At 46.4% G+C, this 21,089-nt stretch overlaps 2 protein-coding genes across 2 annotated transcripts; both read right to left on the bottom strand.

Annotated features, from left to right (window-relative positions):
- Nucleotides 1-520: 520 nt before the first annotated feature.
- On the bottom strand, nucleotides 521-17,621 carry LOC142044000 (zinc finger CCCH domain-containing protein 11A-like). Its single transcript, XM_075055945.1, has 9 exons — nucleotides 17,553-17,621; nucleotides 15,826-16,039; nucleotides 15,550-15,615; nucleotides 14,504-15,004; nucleotides 13,776-13,849; nucleotides 12,744-13,068; nucleotides 1,837-2,006; nucleotides 1,370-1,437; nucleotides 521-808 (listed from the first exon to the last, which is right to left on the bottom strand). The coding sequence occupies exons 1-9, from the start codon at nucleotides 17,619-17,621 to the stop codon at nucleotides 544-546; spliced, it is 1,752 nt and encodes a 583-aa protein (XP_074912046.1). The 3' UTR covers nucleotides 521-543.
- Nucleotides 16,104-19,841, bottom strand: LOC142044055 (zinc finger CCCH domain-containing protein 11A-like). Its single transcript, XM_075056081.1, is given in 5 exon segments — nucleotides 16,104-18,121; nucleotides 18,123-18,283; nucleotides 18,732-18,855; nucleotides 19,483-19,602; nucleotides 19,788-19,841. Coding segments are annotated over 5 exon segments (564 nt in total). The 3' UTR covers nucleotides 16,104-18,016.
- Between the last annotated feature and the right edge of the window lie 1,248 nt (nucleotides 19,842-21,089).

Below are 21,089 nucleotides of genomic sequence, written 5' to 3'. Positions count from 1 at the left end.
TCGGCAGCTTGGGGCTGGGTGACCCTTCTGGAGCCGCAACAGCAGTTTGCTCAGTTTTGGTTTCAGACCTTTCCTCTAGGAACGAAGACAGCACAGTGGATTATCAAAGCACGCAAGTGTTTTCTTCCAAAGAGAAAGTATTGACAATCCACTCCCACAACCGATTTTTCCTCTGCCAGCAGCAAATGCCTGAGGGCCGCCCCACCTTCACAAATCCTCGTAGGAAGAGAAGAGACTCAAGTTCTTCAAAAATTTAAGACAATGATTCAAAAGGTAGCTGCTAGGGAAAACGATCCCTGGTGGCAGGGTACACAATAGACCCCAGTCTCAGCTCTCTTCTGCAGGGTCACAAATTCAGACCGCATGTCTGACCAGCAGGGAAGTTTAGGACAACTGCCTGCACATACTCCCGATGTCTACCAGTTCACCTGTGCTTTAAGACTCCTTGCAAAGCCTCAGCTAGAAGAAGAATCACCTCTGGGTAGCCAACAAAATAATCAGTTTCAATTTCTTTCTTTATTTTAAGCCTTAAGACTATGCGCTTCAGATGTCCAGCATTTCAGCAAGTTCCATGAGGAGCTCATCCTCATCCTTCTCTGGGTCCGGGTCAATTATCTCTTCCAGTTTGCCTCCCGAGATCTCCCAAAGAAACTGCTCAAAGTCGTCTTCCGCAGAGAAGGCTGCTTCCCAGGCCCCTGTGGAGCTCAACCCGTCCGTCTTTACTGCTACTCGTGAGGAAGCTGAGGTTGAGCTTGAGACCTCTGACGGTGCCACAGAGTCTGCCAGGCTTCCAGTATGCAGTTCAGGACTGGGAAGAACAAGAAAGAGAGCAAATCAGTGGATGACATTCCTTAAGCAGAGAGATGTTTTCTGCAAAGCAGCTCTTAAAATAGTAGTTAATCCCTCCTACCCCTCAGCCTTACACAGGGATTGTTAGTCAATTAACCTGGGGCTGCTTCTAGAGTCCAATGTATCAGCAGGTACATTTTGCAGTTTGGGGATTTATCCGCAAAGACACAGCACCTGGGGTCTGGCAAAGAAGGTTCCATTTTTGTCGCCAGAGACACTTTGCCACCTTTACTAATTTGACTGCAAAAAGGTTACCAAGTCAACCTCCGCAGGCGTTCAGAAAACCCAAGAAGCCACTGAAAAGCTGTACCAACTTGCAGCATTTTCAGACAAGAATCTAAATAAGCAGTCCAGCCAGCTGCTAGAAACTTATTATTTCAGACGAATTTTTCCTCTGCTGGATTTTGGCATGAATTATCTCAAAACTCTAATTTTTCCACGTGTGAAAAAAAACCAACCACAACTTAGCTTGACGCGAAAGGCACACTGATCAAGGAAAAGGACAAGTTGTGGTTGTTACCTGGTTTGGGGTTTTCCTCTCCCGCGTCTGGAGAAGAGGCTGCCCTCTGGAAAAGCCGGAACAACAGCCTAGGAAGAAGCAAGATGGTTTTTAGGATACACAGGTCAAAGACTGCTTTGCAGATTCTTCCTCGGCTGCTTCTCCTCTGGCATTGCTGAGCCTTAACCTAAATACAGAGCCAGGGCACACCTGAAGAAAAGTTAGCATTCCCTTAAAGTTTACTAACAACCTTGGGTCTTTTTAAAGAACGCAGCATTAAGGGACGTAGCAGAGCATTATGGAAACACTGCCATTCACCTCGTGAAAAGCAGAAAGGTACTACAAGCATCCTGTCGACCGCTTCTAGATTTAAAAGGGAACGGAGACCCGTAGAACATTTCAGTCTTCCATCTTTTCTCCAAGAGGAGGCTACAACTTGGGCATAAATTTTACTAGGGACCCACTACTGCCCCAGCCGCTCTCCTTACCACAGCTGCTTTTTTAGCTGAAGGCTCCTTCCCGTCGCCACCAGTGGCACTCGGTGGCTTCACAGCCACCACGGCAGACGGATGACTCTCGGCTGCCTTACGTTTCAGTGGCTGCTTTCTGGGGAAGGTGGCTTTCCCATCCAAAGGCTTCAGGCACACCTTCGGTTTGGCTAGAGTAAAAGGAAGAGAGAACTGATACCGTCTTGCTCTGCCTCAGGAAAAAAACCCAGGAAACAAACAGGTTCTCTTCAAAGCACCCCAATCCTTCTAGTTAAAAGTGTATTTAGCCAGCAGCTAAACAGGACAGCTTCAGCACTCGAGCAAGAGGAATCAGGCAGGCTTTTTTAAATTAACTTTTAGGGCTGTAGGAAAGCTCACGGAAAGACAAAAGGGGAAGGCATACACTGGGAAGCCAGTTCGTACCTGTCTCTGTACGGCTCTGTTCAGAGGGCAGTCCTAGCCTCTCCTTCAGGGACCTGGGGACTTGAACTACAAGAGAGAACAGAAAAAGTTCGGCAGACTGCATAAATCTCCATTTGCTGTTCACGTTTCACAATGAGAGCCATCACTTCACTGGGATTCAGAGCTACCTTGAGCCCTCAACCAACACGCAAAAAGAACCACTAGAGGAAAGGACAAACAGCGAACCTAAACACAAAATCTGGGCATCAAATCCAGACGTCTGCTTAGTAGCTGCACCTCTCTTTGGTGCTTTGGCAGCATTCTCCAGAACCTCTATCTTCTTCCCCAGCCTGTCAGCAAGGTTGCGCTTTAACGGAAGGACACTTCTACCAGCTTCAGAAAGAGAGAAAACAAGCAATGCTTGAAGAACGTTTCTCTGGAGGAGGATTTTAGAACAGTCAGCCACAAACTTCAATGCTTCCAGGGATCTTTTCTTAGATTTGCCTTTCAGCTGCTAACCACATTTGCCACTTCTGCCGCCAATACACACCTCTGCCAAAATGTATTTTCCTCCGGCACGCAGCAAAATTACCCCTAAACACAGTCACGTTTAGACGAGGGCACCCGAACAACGGCTCACAAAAAGCTCTTACCCATGGAGGCTTTCTGTTTTCCCATCCTCTCGCCAAGATTCACTTCAATCACAGGCTCCTCCCCTAAACCAAAGACTAATCTCTTCGCTGCACAGAAACCGGTAGCCACTAAGAGCATTGTCCTTCTAGCCCACCTCCCAGCAAAAGGCACTCTTCTGGTAGCCAAACCACAGAAACGAGTGACTACGCGTAGTAGTAGTGCCACACCTTTTTTGCCTTTCAAAGGAATTTGTGCAGATCTGAACACCACCACTTATACACAGACTCGTAGCACGCTACTGTCCGCAAGTGCCACCGTCAGCCTCGTCAACGCTTCAAAAATTGGCTACTTGTATAATACCATCTTCTGTAGGTCTGCCCTTTCATTACTGCCCGGTTTTTCCAGTTATCCCCTTTTTTGCATACTGACACTCGTATTGACATTAGCCTCTCTCTCTGCTGCTACTGCACTTAACCCAACCGCTACTTCTGCCACGTGCTGTCGACACGTTAGCTCATTCACAAATCTCACTCAACTTCAGGAACATGAGAGTCCAATTAAGCACATTGGAGAGTCTGTAAGGTGCTGTAATACGTGATGAGCTACAGCATAATGTCAGGCTGATAAAAACCGCTTCTGCATCTTTTATTGCAACACAACAAACTGAGCACCTACAGATGCCCAATATTTGCAATCAAACCAGGGCCTTGAAGCATAAAAGCATGGTTTTCATTAAAAGAGGCAGCACCAGCAGGCTAACCTGTCTGAATTATCTTAATTATTACTTGACCTTTCGGTTGAGGAGCCATGAAGTGGAAACAATAGTATTCACTACAAGTAGGGGATATTAACTCACCACCTTGGCTTTTTGCTTTTCCCTTTAGTTTCTCCAGTTTGATTTCTTCAAGTGTTTTTATTCCAAAATCTAAATTGTCCTCTGAAAACAGAAAATGGTTAATGAAGCTGAGGCCTAAAGGCACATGTTGAAGAGCACACACGCTCAAGCTTCTTACAGCTCAGAACCCTTCCAAAGTCTTCCAAATAAACCCTCTCAACACTCCTCACCAGTAAAAAAATCCATACAACGGATGGGTATTTTGGTAAGCAACTGGCACCCTTCTTCAACCCTCCTCCCATCCTGCAGAGTAAAACCTACCGTTTTAAGCGTTTTAATCCATCTACACGATATTAGATTCCTCTATCATTAGACATGGCTTCTTCCCACCGTGTTTGAAAGGACACATTTGCAGGCATTTAAACTCCACGCTGTGGCTCTATTTTGTTTGTTTTACAACAGTCAACAAGGAGGAGTTGACCTGTCTGACCCAAGGGACATACGACATTAGGAGAGAGGAATGAGCTCGTGGAAATAACTGACTCCATCCAGCTACCCGATGCTCTATCGTAGTTTTAGAACATATCGCTTTGGAGTTAATCGTCAAGTTCTCCTTCCAAGCCATCCTACTACAGCTGCTAGAATACCTTGCTTTGTATTAGCCCTGCCTTTCCTAGTGGAAATTATCCGCGATCCACTATGGGCTTCTGTTGCCCGTGGCTGGACAGGTGTTTTAGTTTCACCTCCATCTTCAGAAAGCTGCTCTGAACGTCCAAAATAAAACCTATTCAGTTATGGAGCAGGGATTATACAAGACGTTTCATGCTTATGCAGCTCGTACAATGACATTTCAGTCCACGGTTCATATTCTGTTCGTATTCTTAACTACAAGCAACTGTTTGTGGGAGGTTTTTTTAAACAGCTGTATTGACTTGACAGGCTCATATAAGCAAGAGCTATACCGGGGAAAAAGTACTGAAGACTCCAGACTCTGGTCCGTAGCTTTAAACACTACACAGTTCAGGCACTCTGTGAATTTATACATTCACCTCCAGTAGAAATGCCTTCAGTAAGGAAAAAGTACCCATCTTCATCATCATCTGCAGCATTGATTACAACTGGCTGGAGGATGTGTAGGACTTGGGACCTTTTCAGAGCTTTCCCCTTTCATCACCCCCCTCAGCTGCGGAGAGGGACTCCACTGGACAGAAAGTCTGTTTTGCTGCAGTGACGCCTGAGCCATTTTCACATCATCTTCTGCAGGCTCAGGTCGACTTGGAAGCGTAGCTAGAGGAAGACGAGGATCATCTCTCATTCGGCCATGTAAAACTTTCACCCCAACCTTGCACTCACTGTCTAGATGCGGTAGATAAGGTAGATAGCCCACCTGGCTGCTGAAGTCAGAGTTTCCTATTCCCCACCCCTACGAACACACTAGGAACAACGGCTTCCCTTCACACACTCATCTCACCACCCTACCCTCCAGAAAGGATGAAATGAAGGGAAAGCAACCTGAAGTGCAAAGGTCACACAAAGCACAGAGAAGCTGAGCAGCAAAGAAAAAATTAAATACCGGAATTACAGTCCCTTTAGCTGAGAGCCTGTGACTGCACACTTCTCCCTACACTCCTCAGTCAGCAGTTACTTGATGCCTTCTACGGCATTGTACCCACTCCTAAGTAATATTCAAAATTAATTCTTTAATGCTTAAAGGAAAAGGACCCAAGAAACTCACTTTTGCTTGGCGGGAAGAAGCGCCCACCAACATAGCGTCCTTTCGTGTGACGGAACGCGCAGTTGGATTTTTGACAGCCAGCTGGCTGATTCTCCCAGTAGCAAGGAACCTCACTGCGTTTTTTCTGAAGACAGAAAGAAAGAAAAGCTCATGGTAACACTCGCCTTAGCCTTGCTAAGAGACATAGTTACACGTCATGCCAGAGACAGGGCTATCGCAGTGCAGTGCGGAAACATCATTCCAAAGATGCAGTTTATCACCGAAAGCATTGCAGGGCAGATCGACAAAGTTTGCGTAAGCTGTAACTACTACATATTATCTAGCTTTCCTGTCATTCCGTTGGAGAAGATGGGGGCTCGCACACGTCAGTTCAGGGTGGTCTAAACTAAGACAATGTGCAAAATACTGGGATTATTCAGAGGGAAAAAATGCCTTAAATTGCCTAGCTTGAATCTATCTCAAGTTATCTTTCAGAGCCTTATTTCCTTCCCATCTTCTCCCTCCCCACCCTGTGCTACCCCAAGACGTCAGAACAACGCCAGCACCTAATACAAAAATGTCTTGCTGAGATATACCTAAGAAATTTATTTTTCTTCCCCCAACTTCCTCCCAGCCCCCTCCAAGTAACGGAAACCAGTATCATTTGAAAGCGAGTAAATCTATCACGTACAAGCACATTCAGTCTGCCGACAGCAAGGAAAAAGGCTTTCAGGGATTTAGCGGGAGAACACATCTTTAGGCAAACACTCACATCGACTTCCATGTGTCTGAATCTGCAGGTAGTCTTGAAACAGCGACCCTCCTGCCACAGCCTGCACACTCTCTCATTTCCCAGAGCAGCCGCACAGTGGCGGAAGGAACAGCTGTCTCCCTGTAACCAAAAGGAAACCCACAAAGAGGAAATTAAAACAGTACAGCCTCCAAAATTATCCATGCTAGTAGCACTGGAAGCAGAATCGAACGGCTTCTTAAGTTAACAGAAATCTGGATGCCTCCGCCCCCTCCTCTCCTAAAAACTCAACAAGAAACCCCAAAGCAAAAGAAGCCCAAACATACCTTGTCACAGGTGGAATAGACATAGAAGTAGCAGTCGTCCCCTTGCTTGGACATAATCAACACCGTCTGAGAACGAGCGCAGGTTCGAAGGCTTCGCTCTCAACAGGGACTTCCTCCAGTCCTGGCAAGAGCTGGCTTCGCTCTTTCTTGGACGGAAAGTCTCCTGACGGCTTGATCAGTCAAATCTTCTTTTTCAAAGTAACCCTAAAGAAAGGTATCAGTAAGTGAAAAAGAAGAAGCAGTCCTACTCCCTGGTCTAACCTTCCAGCTTGCTGACCTGCCTGTGTCCTGTACCAAAGACCAAGAAGGGAACAAAACTTTTTTGTTGCACCCCAACAAACGCACGAGAGGAGTACTAGTGCACCTACCTGTGGGTACTTGCGGGTTATAAAGCACAAAGTATTTCACTTGGGCAGTCTCTCTTGCTGCTCTACTTTGTGCCTTTAATCGCTTACAAAAATATTAAAGATGCTTAACGCCCCCCCCGTGTATTATTAGGACAGTCAGATCACAAGGAAGGCAGAGCACCAGGAACTGCGTGTTCTCATCCCCCTTGTCAATCCGTCAGCCTTACCCCAGCCGCAAACAGCTGCTGATGATTTACCTGCTGGTCACCGCACTCCACTAGGCTGACAGCGCCCTGGGTGTCACAAGTTACATAGAGAATGCTGCACTATGATGCGTATGCAAACCACCCATCATGTCGTCTGAAGCACAGGACAAGCTCTTGCTAACGCATCTCATTCTCTGGATGAGAATCTGGAGCCAAGTTGTCCAAAGCTGAAGCAGAACAGCCAGAATTTCCACTCTTTACCATTGTTTTAGTCAACTCTACCTGTTAAATACTGTCTGGACATACATACACATACCTGTTTATGCACACACCAAGAGCGAGGGATGATAAAGTCAGCAAGAGCGATAGTAAAGATTAGAATGTGGGGCTATTTGCCACAGCAGACTGCATAAAAAGTCTCTCATTTGGAGGGAACCGGCAAACCCAAAAGATCTACATAACAGTTTGATGAATGTGCCTTCAAGGCTGATGCTTTATAACACGAGTGATTTTGGGGTCAGCACACAAACAGGCATACCTACGTACACGCATACAGTATCAACGTTTCTATATGCACGAGCGTGCACAGCGTATGTTGCACGATACACGTAGCGAGAGCAACTCTCAGCCCTAATCGGACACGCGGAGTTGCAATCAATTAACAGCAGGGAGACAGCAGATCGAGGATACAGCAAGCTTTGAGAGGCAGGGAAATGCTTCCTTTGCAAGTGGCATGGCTGCGTGATCCCAAGAATTTGGAATTACTTTGATTTTTAGGAAAGAATTTGTTCTCTTTTTACATCAGAGCCAATGCTACAAGTTTGCCATCATACGCTGTTCTCTAATCCATAAATCCATCATCATGCATTGCAGCAAGATCACGGAAGGTTTGAAAAGATGCCTTAGGTCCAGTTCGACAGCTGATGATTTTTTGGTGCCTCCAGAGCTGAACCTGATCTTCCTTAGCCACAAGCAGGTTTTTTTGATGCGAAGTCAGATACTTTGATTCTTACTGTTCTAAAGATACTAAATGCCATAAAACCTGCAACCACACCAGATAAAGCTCAAATTCAAGCGGTTCTGACCCCTTTCATTCAGATGCTGCGCGTTTCTGTGCAAGTATTTCTGACTCTCTTGGACAAAACGGAATGAAATCGTTCTTACAAGTTAATAACAAAAGGTTGGAACCTTCTACTCACACAAACACTAGCGGATTTTCCAGGATTTTTTTTTTTTTTCTGGCAGGGGATTTTCCCAAGTCTGAAATAAAGAGAGGACGAGTTGGGTTCTCCTGTTAGTTACTGGGTTTTGACTGTTGGCAAAGGGAAGAAAAACAGTTGTTAAGTGCAAGGTTTCCTTCCCTTCTTCAGTATTGATGGGACTATTCACTTTTCACCCTTAGCACCTTCAAAAACAGACTCTTGTGTCCTACAGATTCCTACGCATCTCCTCCTAGAAATTACTGGATGTGTTGCTGATGCCATTGATAATTAAAGGAAATTTCAAGCACGACTGCTGCGGTTTGCACAAGCCAACTCTTAAATGGAAGGCCATTAAGGACCACTGCTTTGCCCAGCAGAGGCATTCCAACACAAATCAGGAGGAATTCACGGTCTAGAAGGTGCCATTTCTTTTCCCTAGGAAGTGAGACACACCTGTACAGTGCAACTTTACTATATCCACCACCATGCGGGGAACAAGAGAAATCCCCTCAGATCTAGCTCTTTTGAATGTCCAAGCAGCTCAGCATTTCGCTTGTCGCCTTCCATATTCCTGAGCGGGAGTACAACTGGACCCCTCCAGCCACCCGGGCTGCAGAAAAAGTGCAGCGCAGTCCATCCGTTGTTACACACATTTGAAAGACAAAGACTCGTCGCAGGCAGAGGCAGATTCTTTCTCCTTCACGTTCAACAAAGCCACCAGCTCAAGAAACAGCAGGAACCGAGACCTAGCCAGTATCCGCTCACTGGACTCCAAACTCAACACTCTCCACACGTTTCGTGCTTTAAAGCCTTGCTACGGGGAAGGCTCACGCAGCCAGGTTTCAGGCATCGCTCGGCTTACACAGACATACTGACATACCCAGCTCTTTCCTTGATTTTGGTTTGGAGTGAATTTCCTCTGCGTCGTCCGGCACCAAGTTCATATATTCATCAAAGCCCTAAAAATCAGCAACAAGAGCCTTCGCTGAGCTACGTGCCCTGCTCTAAACTTCAGCAACGACGACACAAGCTATCGTGAGCTGTGCTGACGTGGGCTGGACAATTAAGACTATCAATTGGAGAGGCACGAGGTATTTCCACCCCCCATGCTAGCTTTTCCTGGCAGGAAGAAACAGTTTTATGACTTTGAAGAACAACCAACAAAATACCCAATCCAAAGACATCCCGATACTCACAATGATGCAGCCTTCTAGCCGCATGTTCACTTGCTCATAAAGCCACACCTGGGTCCTGGACCTCTGCAAAACGATGGAGGGGGAGAGCACAACAGGAACATAAACCCTCCACACAACGTTGTCCTCTCCTTCTGCATTAAGAGGCAGTAACTCTCCCGCGTGGTTTCGGTTACGTCCTCGGTCATTTTTAAGGTGGTAGACTATTTCGGAAATCCTCTCTGCCTTCACTGGCGAACATGCAACAGCACAGGCTTTAAGACTGTCACGGAAAACAGCCCTGCACACCCGACTGCAAGAGCAAACGCCTCTTACAAAGGTAACTCCTTAAGGTGAGAAGGAAAAACGCCCAACTCGGAACTAGCTGTTCTTCTCACGGATCGCAACGACAGCAAGTTCTTCAGTTCAAGCGAGACCGGCTCCAAAAACCCCATCCTGAACTCGGAAAGACCCGCCCGGCGTGCCGCCCCGCTCCCCACACGGCTCGAAGGGCCCTGCGCAAGAAGCACCGGGACGCTCCTCTCACACGGGGCCGAAGCCGCGGCAGCCCGGCGGTACTCACGTTCTGCAGGTAGCGGAAGATGAGGTTCTGGAGCGGAGCGTTAAGGACGCCCCACAGACAGACCACGCACCCGCACCTTTCCTGCGCCAGGGTTCGGTAAAAACGCTGTTAACTGCTGTCATGGGGAACAGCTCAACTACCGGTGAAGGTGGAGGCAGCCAGGCTACGTTTCATACAGGACCTTCAGGAGAATACGAGCATAACAGGGAAGACTAAAATATTTACAGAAACCATGGCGTACACCAAACCCCATCTCCACGGACAGCGCCTAGGCCGGGGACAGCGAAGGCTGACGACAGAGCAGGAGGAGGGAAGCAGCGAGGGGGAAGCCTTCCTCGCCGGGCTCTCGCGCGCTCTTCCTCTCTCCCAAAGTCCACGACCGACCGACCCATGCTGGCAGAAGTCTCAGCGGGAGAAAGTCCTTTGGCAGGATAAAGCGTCGGCAGCTTGGGGCTGGGTGACCCTTCTGGAGCCGCAACAGCAGTTTGCTCAGTTTTGGTTTCAGACCTTTCCTCTAGGAACGAAGACAGCACAGTGGATTATCAAAGCACGCAAGTGTTTTCTTCCAAAGAGAAAGTATTGACAATCCACTCCCACAACCGATTTTTCCTCTGCCAGCAGCAAATGCCTGAGGGCCGCCCCACCTTCACAAATCCTCGTAGGAAGAGAAGAGACTCAAGTTCTTCAAAAATTTAAGACAATGATTCAAAAGGTAGCTGCTAGGGAAAACGATCCCTGGTGGCAGGGTACACAATAGACCCCAGTCTCAGCTCTCTTCTGCAGGGTCACAAATTCAGACCGCATGTCTGACCAGCAGGGAAGTTTAGGACAACTGCCTGCACATACTCCCGATGTCTACCAGTTCACCTGTGCTTTAAGACTCCTTGCAAAGCCTCAGCTAGAAAAAGAATCACCTCTGGGTAGCCAACAAAATAATCAGTTTCAATTTCTTTCTTTCTTTATTTTCAGCCGTCAATCAATTCACCAATTTCCATGAAGAAGTCCTCCTCATCATTCTCTGGGTCCATGTCAATTTTGTCTTCCTGTTTGCCTCCTGAGGTTTCCCAAGGGAACTTCTCAAAGTTGTCTTCTACAGAGAAGGTGGCTTCCCAGGCCCCTGAGAAGCTCAACCGGCGTTTCTTTACGGCTACTTGTGAGGAAGCTGAGGTCGAGCTTGAGGCCTCTGACTGTGCCACAGAGTCTGCCTGGCTTCCAATGTGCAGTTCAGGACTGGGAAGAACAAGAAAGAGAGCAAATCAGTGGATGGCATTCCTTAAGCAGAGAGATGTTTTCTGCAAACCAGCTCTTAAAATGGTAGTTAATCCCTCCTACACCTCAGCCTTACGCAGGGATTGTTATTCAATTAACCTGGGGCTACTTCTAGAGTCCAATGTATCAGCAGGTACATTTTGCAGTTTGGGGATTTATCCGCGAAGACACAGCACCTGGGGTCTGGCCAAGAAGGTTCCATTTTTGTCGCCAGAGACACTTTGCCACCTTTGCTAATTTGACTGCAAAAATGTTACCAAGTCAACCTCTGCAGGCGTTCAGAAAACCCAAGAAGCCACTGAAAAGCTGTACCAACTTGCAGCGTTTTCAGACAACAATCTAGATAAGCAGTCCAGCCAGCTGCTAGAAACTTATTATTTCAGACAAATTTTTCCTCTGCTGGATTTTGGCATGATTTATCTCAAAACTCTAATTTTTCCATGTGTGAAAAAAAAAAACAACTTAGTTTCACCTGAAAGGCACACTGATCAAGAAAAAGAACAAGCTGTGGTTGTTACCTGGTTTGGGGTTTTCCTCTCCCGCGTCTGGAGAAGAGGCTGCCCTGTGGAAAAGCCGGAACAACAGCCTAGGAAGAAGCAAGATGGCTTTTAGGATACACAGGTCAAAGACTGCGTTGCAGATTCTTCCTCCGCTGCTTCTCCTCTGGCATTGCTGAGCCTTAACCAAAACACAGAGCCAGGGCACACCTGAAGAAAAGTTAGCATTCCCTTAAAGTTTACTAACGATCTTGGGTCTTTTTAAAGAACGCAGCATTAAGGGACGTAGCAGAGCATTATGGAAACACTGCCATTCACCTGGTGAAAAGCAGAAAGGTACTACAAGCGTCCTGTCGACCGCTTCTGGATTTAAAAGGGAACGGAGACCCGTAGAACATTTCAGTCTTCCATCTTTTCTCCAAGAGGAGGCTACAACTTGGGCATAAATTTTACTGGGGACCCACTACTGCCCCAGCCGCTCTCCTTACCACAGCTGCTTTTTTAGCTGAAGGCTCCTTCCCGTCGCCACCAGTGGCACTCAATGGCTTCACAGCCGCCACGGCAGACGGATGGCTCTCGGCTGCCTTACGTTTCAGTGGCTGCTTTGTGGGGAAGGTGGCTTTCCCATCCAAAGGCTTCAGGCACCCCTGCCGTGTGGCTAGAGTAAAAGGAAGAGAGAACTGATACCGTCTTGCTTTGCCTCAGGAAAAAAACCAACAACAAACAAACAGGTTCTCAAACAGCGCCACAACCCTTCTGGTTAAAAGTATTTAGCCAGCACAATTACACTGCCATTTCCCAGATTCTCAGCAGTATTTTCCACACCGTAAACTCTGTTTACCAACAAGCCATAAGAAGGAGCAAAGAAATTACAAAAAGGAGCCAGAGTTACAACGTGAAAATTGTCACCCTCTGCCTTTCTTTCAAAGCATGACCTAAAGTAACTCTTTCACATACACTCAACACTTACTTTCAGCTAACCATTCCAGAAGTCGAGCTGTCCGTTCTTCTGCTGATAGGGCAGCACCCTTTCCGGGGCTTTCAACCCCATCTCCCGGAGATTTCACCAATATCCTCTTTGGAAGCTGATAAGCTGACCCTGAAACCACACTGGATTCAGGACTCCCTGATGCTGCAGTTTTACCCTTGATTGCCTGTTCAATAGGAGATGGCACAGCAGCTGCTTCCTTCTGAAGCTTCTCTTCTTGGCGTTGCTTCAGTTGCCGCTTCTCCCACATTATCTCTTCAAGGCTCTTCACTTCAACTTTAGAATTAGTTGCACTCTGATCAGAGGGCTGGAAGGAAACAAAAGAAGAGGACTAAGAGGACAAAAATCTATGGAGATTTCATTAAGAAAATCTCAGTAGCAATCCCTCCGAAATAGCTCCATGTGGAACAGAGCATGTTAATACCATTCAGAGCTGACATTTTTCCCCAGAAAACGTTGCCTGTAACCTGTCACAAGGTCCATGCTTTGCTATGGAAACAGTTTCAAAAGCCTACAATTCCCAACACAGCAAGCTTCTTCAATAGAGCAGAAGACTCTAGCTGTAATCTATTACATTCTTTTTCAGCAACAGGAAGCCATACAAGCTCCCCCAAGACAGCATTCCCTGACAGACTGGTTTCCTCTAATACAAACCTCCAGCCTTTTCTATTAAAGTTCTTTGCCCAGGATTTTAAGATCTCCTTCTTCCAGTCTCACAGATAAAGTCACGGAGAAGAAAAACATTAACCTCGAAGATTTTATCTGGTGCTAATAGGGTTTCTTATTCACTGTCAGGTATAACAAGATTAAGTCAAAGCTTGGCGTTTAACACGTTGTCTGGAAATGCTATTCAAAGTAGTGACAGGACTTGCGACAGCACTGCAGCGCTTACCAAATGCAGAAAGGTAGGAACACCCTCCAACTGGGAGCATGCAGCCAGTTACAAACAAAACATAACAAAATGTATCAAAAACTGTATGAACAGATAGATGTATGTCTTCACAAAGGACTCACCTCTGCAGGTGCAGAGACAGCTTTGGGAAAAGGCTTGCTCAATTCCACTACCATCTTTTCTTCTCTTCCAGGTGCTTCAAAACAAGCAAAAAAACCCCAAAACAAAACATCATCATTTTGTCAACAGCAGAAATAAAGAATCCTGGCTACCTCTGTTTCCTTGCTGTGTTTATTTCCTCACGTCTAATAATGGGACAGAGGGAAAGGCTACAGTAAGCAATCCCTGCACCGTTCGAGCTCTCTTTCCCTCAATCGCACTATTCTCTTTTTACGTGGCTTATATAATCTTAACGATATCTTTACTGCTCTGCCAATTTTGACAAAAAATGGCCCTCACATTAAGAAGTTGATACATGCTTTGCAAACATAGATACATCAATAACTGAATTAAACAACACATATGCCAAAGAGGAAGGTAAGCCTGGATTCAGCCCAGGGAAGATCCCATACCACAAGCGGATGGCAGAAAAAACAGAAGCAAGAAACTAGGCTACAAAGCTCCTCAGTGGAAGAATTTTCCAGTGGGAAATACAGAAAGCTATCACGTGATTCATGGAAAATAATATGGTTGCATATTCTGGCACTTCCTTGCCTTCTGACTTTGTAGCCTTAAACTCTTCTACCCTCTACGATATGCAGAAGGAAAAAGCAAAGCAAAACCTCAGCAAACTGAATTTGCTTGACAGGGGAAGCGCTTCACCAGGGCAGGTATCAAATCACCTTATTACCTATTAGCTTTGTGATCTGTAACAACCTCCTCCCTGTCGCGGCAGGTTCAGGTTGTGCTGGTGGAGCTGGCACTTTTCCTCCACTCTGCTGCATCCGCAGAGCTTTCTCCCGCTTGATTTCTTCCAAGGTTTTAACGTGCACTTCTCCTGCTGGCTTGGCTTTACGTGCCGGCTCTGCCGGGCGCGCTTGGCTGAGCACAGACGGAGCAAGTACGCTCCGCTTCTTGGGATTGCTCTCAACTTTTGTCTTGGTAGGAAACTCTTTTGGTTTTTGCTTCTCTCGTTCCAATCGCTTGTGGGTTTTTTCAGCCAGGGAGCCTGAGAAAGTTTTGACGTGAACTGCAGGGGAAGGTCTTGCCCCCAAGCTGGGATCTTCTGTTTTACAACGTCCTTCAGTCTGGGGTTTCACTTGAGGTTCTCCTCGTCTCTGATTAGCGCTCTCAAGTCGAATTTCCTCCAGTGTTTTCACACGGAACTCTCCTGCCGGCTTAGCAGCCTTCTCTGTCATCATCAAAAAAAAAAGAGAAGCACCAACATTTAAGGAGAGTCCAGCAATATTTAAAGTCTCCAAAATCTGTCACAGTACTAAGGAAAACTAGGTTTGCGTGATCCCAAGAATGCATCTTAGGACAGCACCATTCTGCACGGTATTCTCCCTTAAGCCACTTGTATTTGGAAAACTAGTGCTATCCGGAGAGAGTGGCGACACAAAAAGCATTAGTCTATTTTATTTTGTTACTTTCTCAGACCGCTGTCTCTCTGTTCACATCTCAAACTCCTGCTCCTGGCAGTGCTTCTGTCCTACTTGTGTGTAAACTTACTGCAGCTTCTGACGGTTCACAGCAGTTTTCAAGCGGAAACCTTGATGAGGCAGGAGTGGACAACACCCCCCCCTAGAGCCAGATCTCTGACAGTGGCTAAACAGGACAGCTTCAGCACTCGAGCAAGAGGAATCAGGCAGGTTTCTTTAAATTAACTTTTAGGGCTGTAGGAAAGCTCACGGAAAGACAAAAGGGGAAGGCATACACTGGGAAGCCAGTTCGTACCTGTCTCTGTACGGCTCTGTTCAGAGGGCAGTCCTAGCCTCTCCTTCAGGGACCTGGGGACTTGAACTACAAGAGAGAACAGAAAAAGTTCGGCAGACTGCATAAATCTCCATTTGCTGTTCACGTTTCACAATGAGAGCCATCACTTCACTGGGATTCAGAGCTACCTTGAGCCCTCAACCAACACGCAAAAAGAACCACTAGAAGAAAGGACAAACAGCGAACCTAAACACAAAATCTGGGCATCAAATCCAGACGTCTGCTTAGTAGCTGCACCTCTCTTTGGTGCTTTGGCAGCATTCTCCAGAACCTCTATCTTCTTCCCCAGCCTGTCAGCAAGGTTGCGCTTTAACGGAAGGACACTTCTACCAGCTTCAGAAAGAGAGAAAACAAGCAATGCTTGAAGAACGTTTCTCTGGAGGAGGATTTTAGAACAGTCAGCCACAAACTTCAATGCTTCCAGGGATCTTTTCTTAGATTTGCCTTTCAGCTGCTAACCACATTTGCCACTTCTGCCGCCAATACACACCTCTGCCAAAATGTATTTTCCTCCGGCACGCAGCAAAATTACCCCTAAACACAGTCACGTTTAGACGAGGGCACCCGAACAACGGCTCACAAAAAGCTCTTACCCATGGAGGCTTTCCGTTTTCCCATCCTCTCGCCAAGATTCACTTCAATCACAGGCTCCTCCCCTAAACCAAAGACTAATCTCTTCGCTGCACAGAAACCAGTAGCCACTAAGAGCATTCTCCTTCTAGCCCACCTCCCAGCAAAAGGCACTCTTCTGGTAGCCAAACCACAGAAACGAGTGACTACGCGTAGTAGTAGTGCCACACCTTTTTTGCCTTTCAAAGGAATTTGTGCAGATCTGAACACCACCACTTATACACAGACTCGTAGCACGCTACTGTCCGCAAGTGCCACCGTCAGCCTCGTCAACGCTTCAAAAATTGGCTACTTGTATAATACCATCTTCTATAGGTCTGCCCTTTCATTACTGCCCGGTTTTTCCAGTTATCCCCTTTTTTGCATACTGACACTCGTATTGACATTAGCCTCTCTCTCTGCTGCTACTGCACTTAACCCAACCGCTACTTCTGCCACGTGCTGTCGACACGTTAGCTCATTCACAAATCTCACTCAACTTCAGGAACATGAGAGTCCAATTAAGCACATTGGAGAGTCTGTAAGGTGCTGTAATACGTGATGAGCTACAGCATAATGTCAGGCTGATAAAAACCGCTTCTGCATCTTTTATTGCAACACAACAAACTGAGCACCTACAGATGCCCAATATTTGCAATCAAACCAGGGCCTTGAAGCATAAAAGCATGGTTTTCATTAAAAGAGGCAGCACCAGCAGGCTAACCTGTCTGAATTATCTTAATTATTACTTGACCTTTCGGTTGAGGAGCCATGAAGTGGAAACAATAGTATTCACTACAAGTAGGGGATATTAACTCACCACCTTGGCTTTTTGCTTTTCCCTTTAGTTTCTCCAGTTTGATTTCTTCAAGTGTTTTTATTCCAAAATCTAAATTGTCCTCTGAAAACAGAAAATGGTTAATGAAGCTGAGGCCTAAAGGCACATGTTGAAGAGCACACACGCTCAAGCTTCTTACAGCTCAGAACCCTTCCAAAGTCTTCCAAATAAACCCTCTCAACACTCCTCACCAGTAAAAAAATCCATACAACGGATGGGTATTTTGGTAAGCAACTGGCACCCTTCTTCAACCCTCCTCCCATCCTGCAGAGTAAAACCTACCGTTTTAAGCGTTTTAATCCATCTACACGATATTAGGTTCCTCTATCATTAGACATGGCTTCTTCCCACCGTGTTTGAAAGGACACATTTGCAGGCATTTAAACTCCACGCTGTGGCTCTATTTTGTTTGTTTTACAACAGTCAACAAGGAGGAGTTGACCTGTCTGACCCAAGGGACATACGACATTAGGAGAGAGGAATGAGCTCGTGGAAATAACTGACTCCATCCAGCTACCCGATGCTCTATCGTAGTTTTAGAACATATCGCTTTGGAGTTAATCGTCAAGTTCTCCTTCCAAGCCATCCTACTACAGTTGCTAGAATACCTTGCTTTGTATTAGCACTGCCTTTCCTAGTGGAAATTATCCGCGTTCCACTATGGGCTTCTGTTGCCCGTGGCTGGACAGGTGTTTTAGTTTCACCTCCATCTTCAGAAAGCTGCTCTGAAAGTCCAAAATAAAACCTATTCAGTTATGGAGCAGGGATTATACAAGACATTTCATGCTTATGCAGCTCGTACAATGACATTTCAGTCCACGGTTCATATTCTGTTCGTATTCTTAACTACAAGCAACTGTTTGTGGGAGGTTTTTTTAAACAGCTGTATTGACTTGACAGGCTCATATAAGCAAGAGCTATACCGGGGAAAAAGTATTGAAGACTCCAGACTCTGGTCCGTAGCTTTAAACACTACACAGTTCAGGCACTCTGTGAATTTATACATTCACCTCCAGTAGAAATGCCTTCAGTAAGGAAAAAGTACCCATCTTCATCATCATCTGCAGCATTGATTACAACTGGCTGGAGGATGTGTAGGACTTGGGACCTTTTCAGAGCTTTCCCCTTTCATCACCCCCCTCAGCTGCGGAGAGGGACTCCACTGGACAGAAAGTCTGTTTTGCTGCAGTGACGCCTGAGCCATTTTCACATCATCTTCTGCAGGCTCAGGTCGACTTGGAAGCGTAGCTAGAGGAAGACGAGGATCATCTCTCATTCGGCCATGTAAAACTTTCACCCCAACCTTGCACTCACTGTCTAGATACGGTAGATACCATAGATAACCCACCTGGCTGCTCAAGTCAGAGTTTCCTATTCCCCACCCCTACGAACACACTAGGAACAACAACTTCCCTTCACACACTCATCTCACCACCCTACCCTCCAGAAAGGATGAAATGAAGGGAAAGCAACCTGAAGTGCAAAGGTCACACAAAGCACAGAGAAGCTGAGCAGCAAAGAAAAAATTAAATACCGGAATTACAGTCCCTTTAGCTGAGAGCCTGTGACTGCACACTTCTCCCTACACTCCTCAGTCAGCAGTTACTTGATGCCTTCTACGGCATTGTACCCACTCCTAAGTAATATTCAAAATTAATTCTTTAATGCTTAAAGGAAAAGGACCCAAGAAACTCACTTTTGCTTGGCGGGAAGAAGCGCCCACCAACATAGCGTCCTTTCGTGTGATGGAACGCGCAGTTGGAGTTTTGACAGCCAGCTGGCTGATTCTCCCAGTAGCAAGGAATCTCGCTGCATTTTTTCTGAAGACAGAAAGAAAGAAAAGCTCATGGTAACACTCGCCTTAGCCTTGCTAAGAGACATAGTTACACGTCATGCCAGAGACAGGGCTATTGCAATGCAGTGCGGAAACATCATTCCAAAGGGCAGTTTTATCACTGAAAGCATTGCAGGGCAGATCGACAAAGTTTGCGCAAGCTGTAACTACTACACATTATCTAGCTTTCCTGTCATTCCGTTGGAGAAGATGGGGGCTCGCACACGTCAGTTCAGGGTGGTCTAAACTAAGACAATGTGCAAAATACTGGGATTATTCAGAGGGAAAAAATGCCTTAAATTGCCTAGCTTGAATCTATCTCAAGTTATCTTTCAGAGCCTTATTTCCTTCCCATCTTCTCCCTCCCCACCCTGTGCTACCCCAAGACGTCAGAACAACGCCAGCACCTAATACAAAAATGTCTTGCTGAGATATACCTAAGAAATTGATTTTTCTTCCCCCAACTTCCTCCCAGCCCCCTCCAAGTAACGGAAACCAGTATCGTTTGAAAGCGAGTAAATCTATCACGTACAAGCACATTCAGTCTGCCGACAGCAAGGAAAAAGGCTTTCAGGGATTTAGCGGGAGAACACATCTTTAGGCAAACACTCACATCGACTTCCATGTGTCTGAATCTGCAGGTAGTCTTGAAACAGCGACCCTCCTGCCACAGCCTGCACACTCTCTCATTTCCCAGAGCAGCCGCACAGTGGCGGAAGGAACAGCTGTCTCCCTGTAACCAAAAGGAAACCCACAAAGAGGAAATTAAAACAGTACAGCCTCCAAAATTATCCATGCTAGTAGCACTGGAAGCAGAATCGAACGGCTTCTTAAGTTAACAGAAATCTGGATGCCTCCGCCCCCTCCTCTCCTAAAAACTCAACAAGAAACCCCAAAGCAAAAGAAGCCCAAACATACCTTGTCACAGGTGGAATAGACATAGAAGTAGCAGTCGTCCCCTTGCTTGGACATAATCGACACTGTCTGAGAACGAGCGCAGGTTCGAAGGCTTCGCTCTCAACAGGGACTTCCTCCAGTCCTGGCAAGAGCTGGCTTCGCTCTTTCTTGGACGGAAAGTCTCCTGACGGCTTGATCGGTCAAATCTTCTTTTTCAAAGTAACCCTAAAGAAAGGTATCAGTAAGTGAAAGAGAAGAAACAGTCCTACTCCCTGGTCTAACCTTCCAGCTTGCTGACCTGCCTGTGTCCTGTACCAAAGACCAAGAAGGGAACAAAACTTTTTTGTTGCACCCCAACAAACGCACGAGAGGAGTACTAGTGCACCTACCTGTGGGTACTTGCGGGTTATAAAGCACAAAGTATTTCACTTGGGCAGTCTCTCTTGCTGCTCTACTTTGTGCCTTTAATCGCTTACAAAAATATTAAAGATGCTTAACGCCCCCCCCGTGTATTATTAGGACAGTCAGATCACAAGGAAGGCAGAGCACCAGGAACTACGTGTTCTCATCCCCCTTGTCAATCCGTCAGCCTTACCCCAGCCGCAAACAGCTGCTGATGATTTACCTGCTGGTCACCGCACTCCACTAGGCTGACAGCGCCCTGGGTGTCACAAGTTACATAGAGAATGCTGCACTATGATGCGTATGCAAACCACCCATCATGTCGTCTGAAGCACAGGACAAGCTCTTGCTAACGCATCTCATTCTCTGGATGAGAATCTGGAGCCAAGTTGTCCAAAGCTGAAGCAGAACAGCCAGAATTTCCACTCTTTACCGTTGTTTTAGTCAACTCTACCTGTTAAATACTGTCTGGACATACATACACATACCTGTTTATGCACACACCAAGAGCGAGGGATGATAAAGTCAGCAAGAGCGATAGTAAAGATTAGAATGTGGGGCTATTTGCCACAGCAGACTGCATAAAAAGTCTCTCATTTGGAGGGATCTGGCAAAACCAAAAGATCTACATAACAGTTTGATGAATGTGCCTTCAAGGCTGATGCTTTATAACACGAGTGATTTTGGGGTCAGCACACAAACAGGCATACCTACGTACACGCATACAGTATCAACGTTTCTATATGCACGAGCGTGCACAGCGTATGTTGCACGATACACGTAGCGAGAGCAACTCTCAGCCCTAATCGGACACGCGGAGTTGCAATCAATTAACAGCAGGGAGACAGCAGATCGAGGACACAGCAAGCTTTGAGAGGCAGGGAAATGCTTCCTTTGCAAGTGGCATGGCTGCGTGATCCC

This window comes from Buteo buteo, chromosome 23, assembly GCF_964188355.1.
Source record: "Buteo buteo chromosome 23, bButBut1.hap1.1, whole genome shotgun sequence".
NCBI classification, from domain to species: domain Eukaryota; kingdom Metazoa; phylum Chordata; class Aves; order Accipitriformes; family Accipitridae; genus Buteo; species Buteo buteo.
The sequence above is the reverse complement of the archived record's forward strand: the minus strand, read 5'-3'. Positions and strand labels throughout refer to the sequence as shown.

What these genes read in the sequence shown, in the direction of transcription:
- LOC142044000 (XM_075055945.1), bottom strand. Translation starts at nt 17,621, where the DNA reads ATGGCTTGGAAGGAGAACTTGACGATTAACTCCAAAGCGATATGTTCT. An exon ending in ACAGAGCCGTACAGAGACAG is followed by an intron (nt 15,005 to 15,549) that starts GTACGAACTGGC and finishes TGATGATGACAG; the next exon opens with AGAAGGCTGCTAAGCCGGCA. An exon ending in CAGCTAAAAAAGCAGCTGTG is followed by an intron (nt 1,438 to 1,836) that starts GTAAGGAGAGCG and finishes GCTTCTTCCTAG; the next exon opens with GCTGTTGTTCCGGCTTTTCC.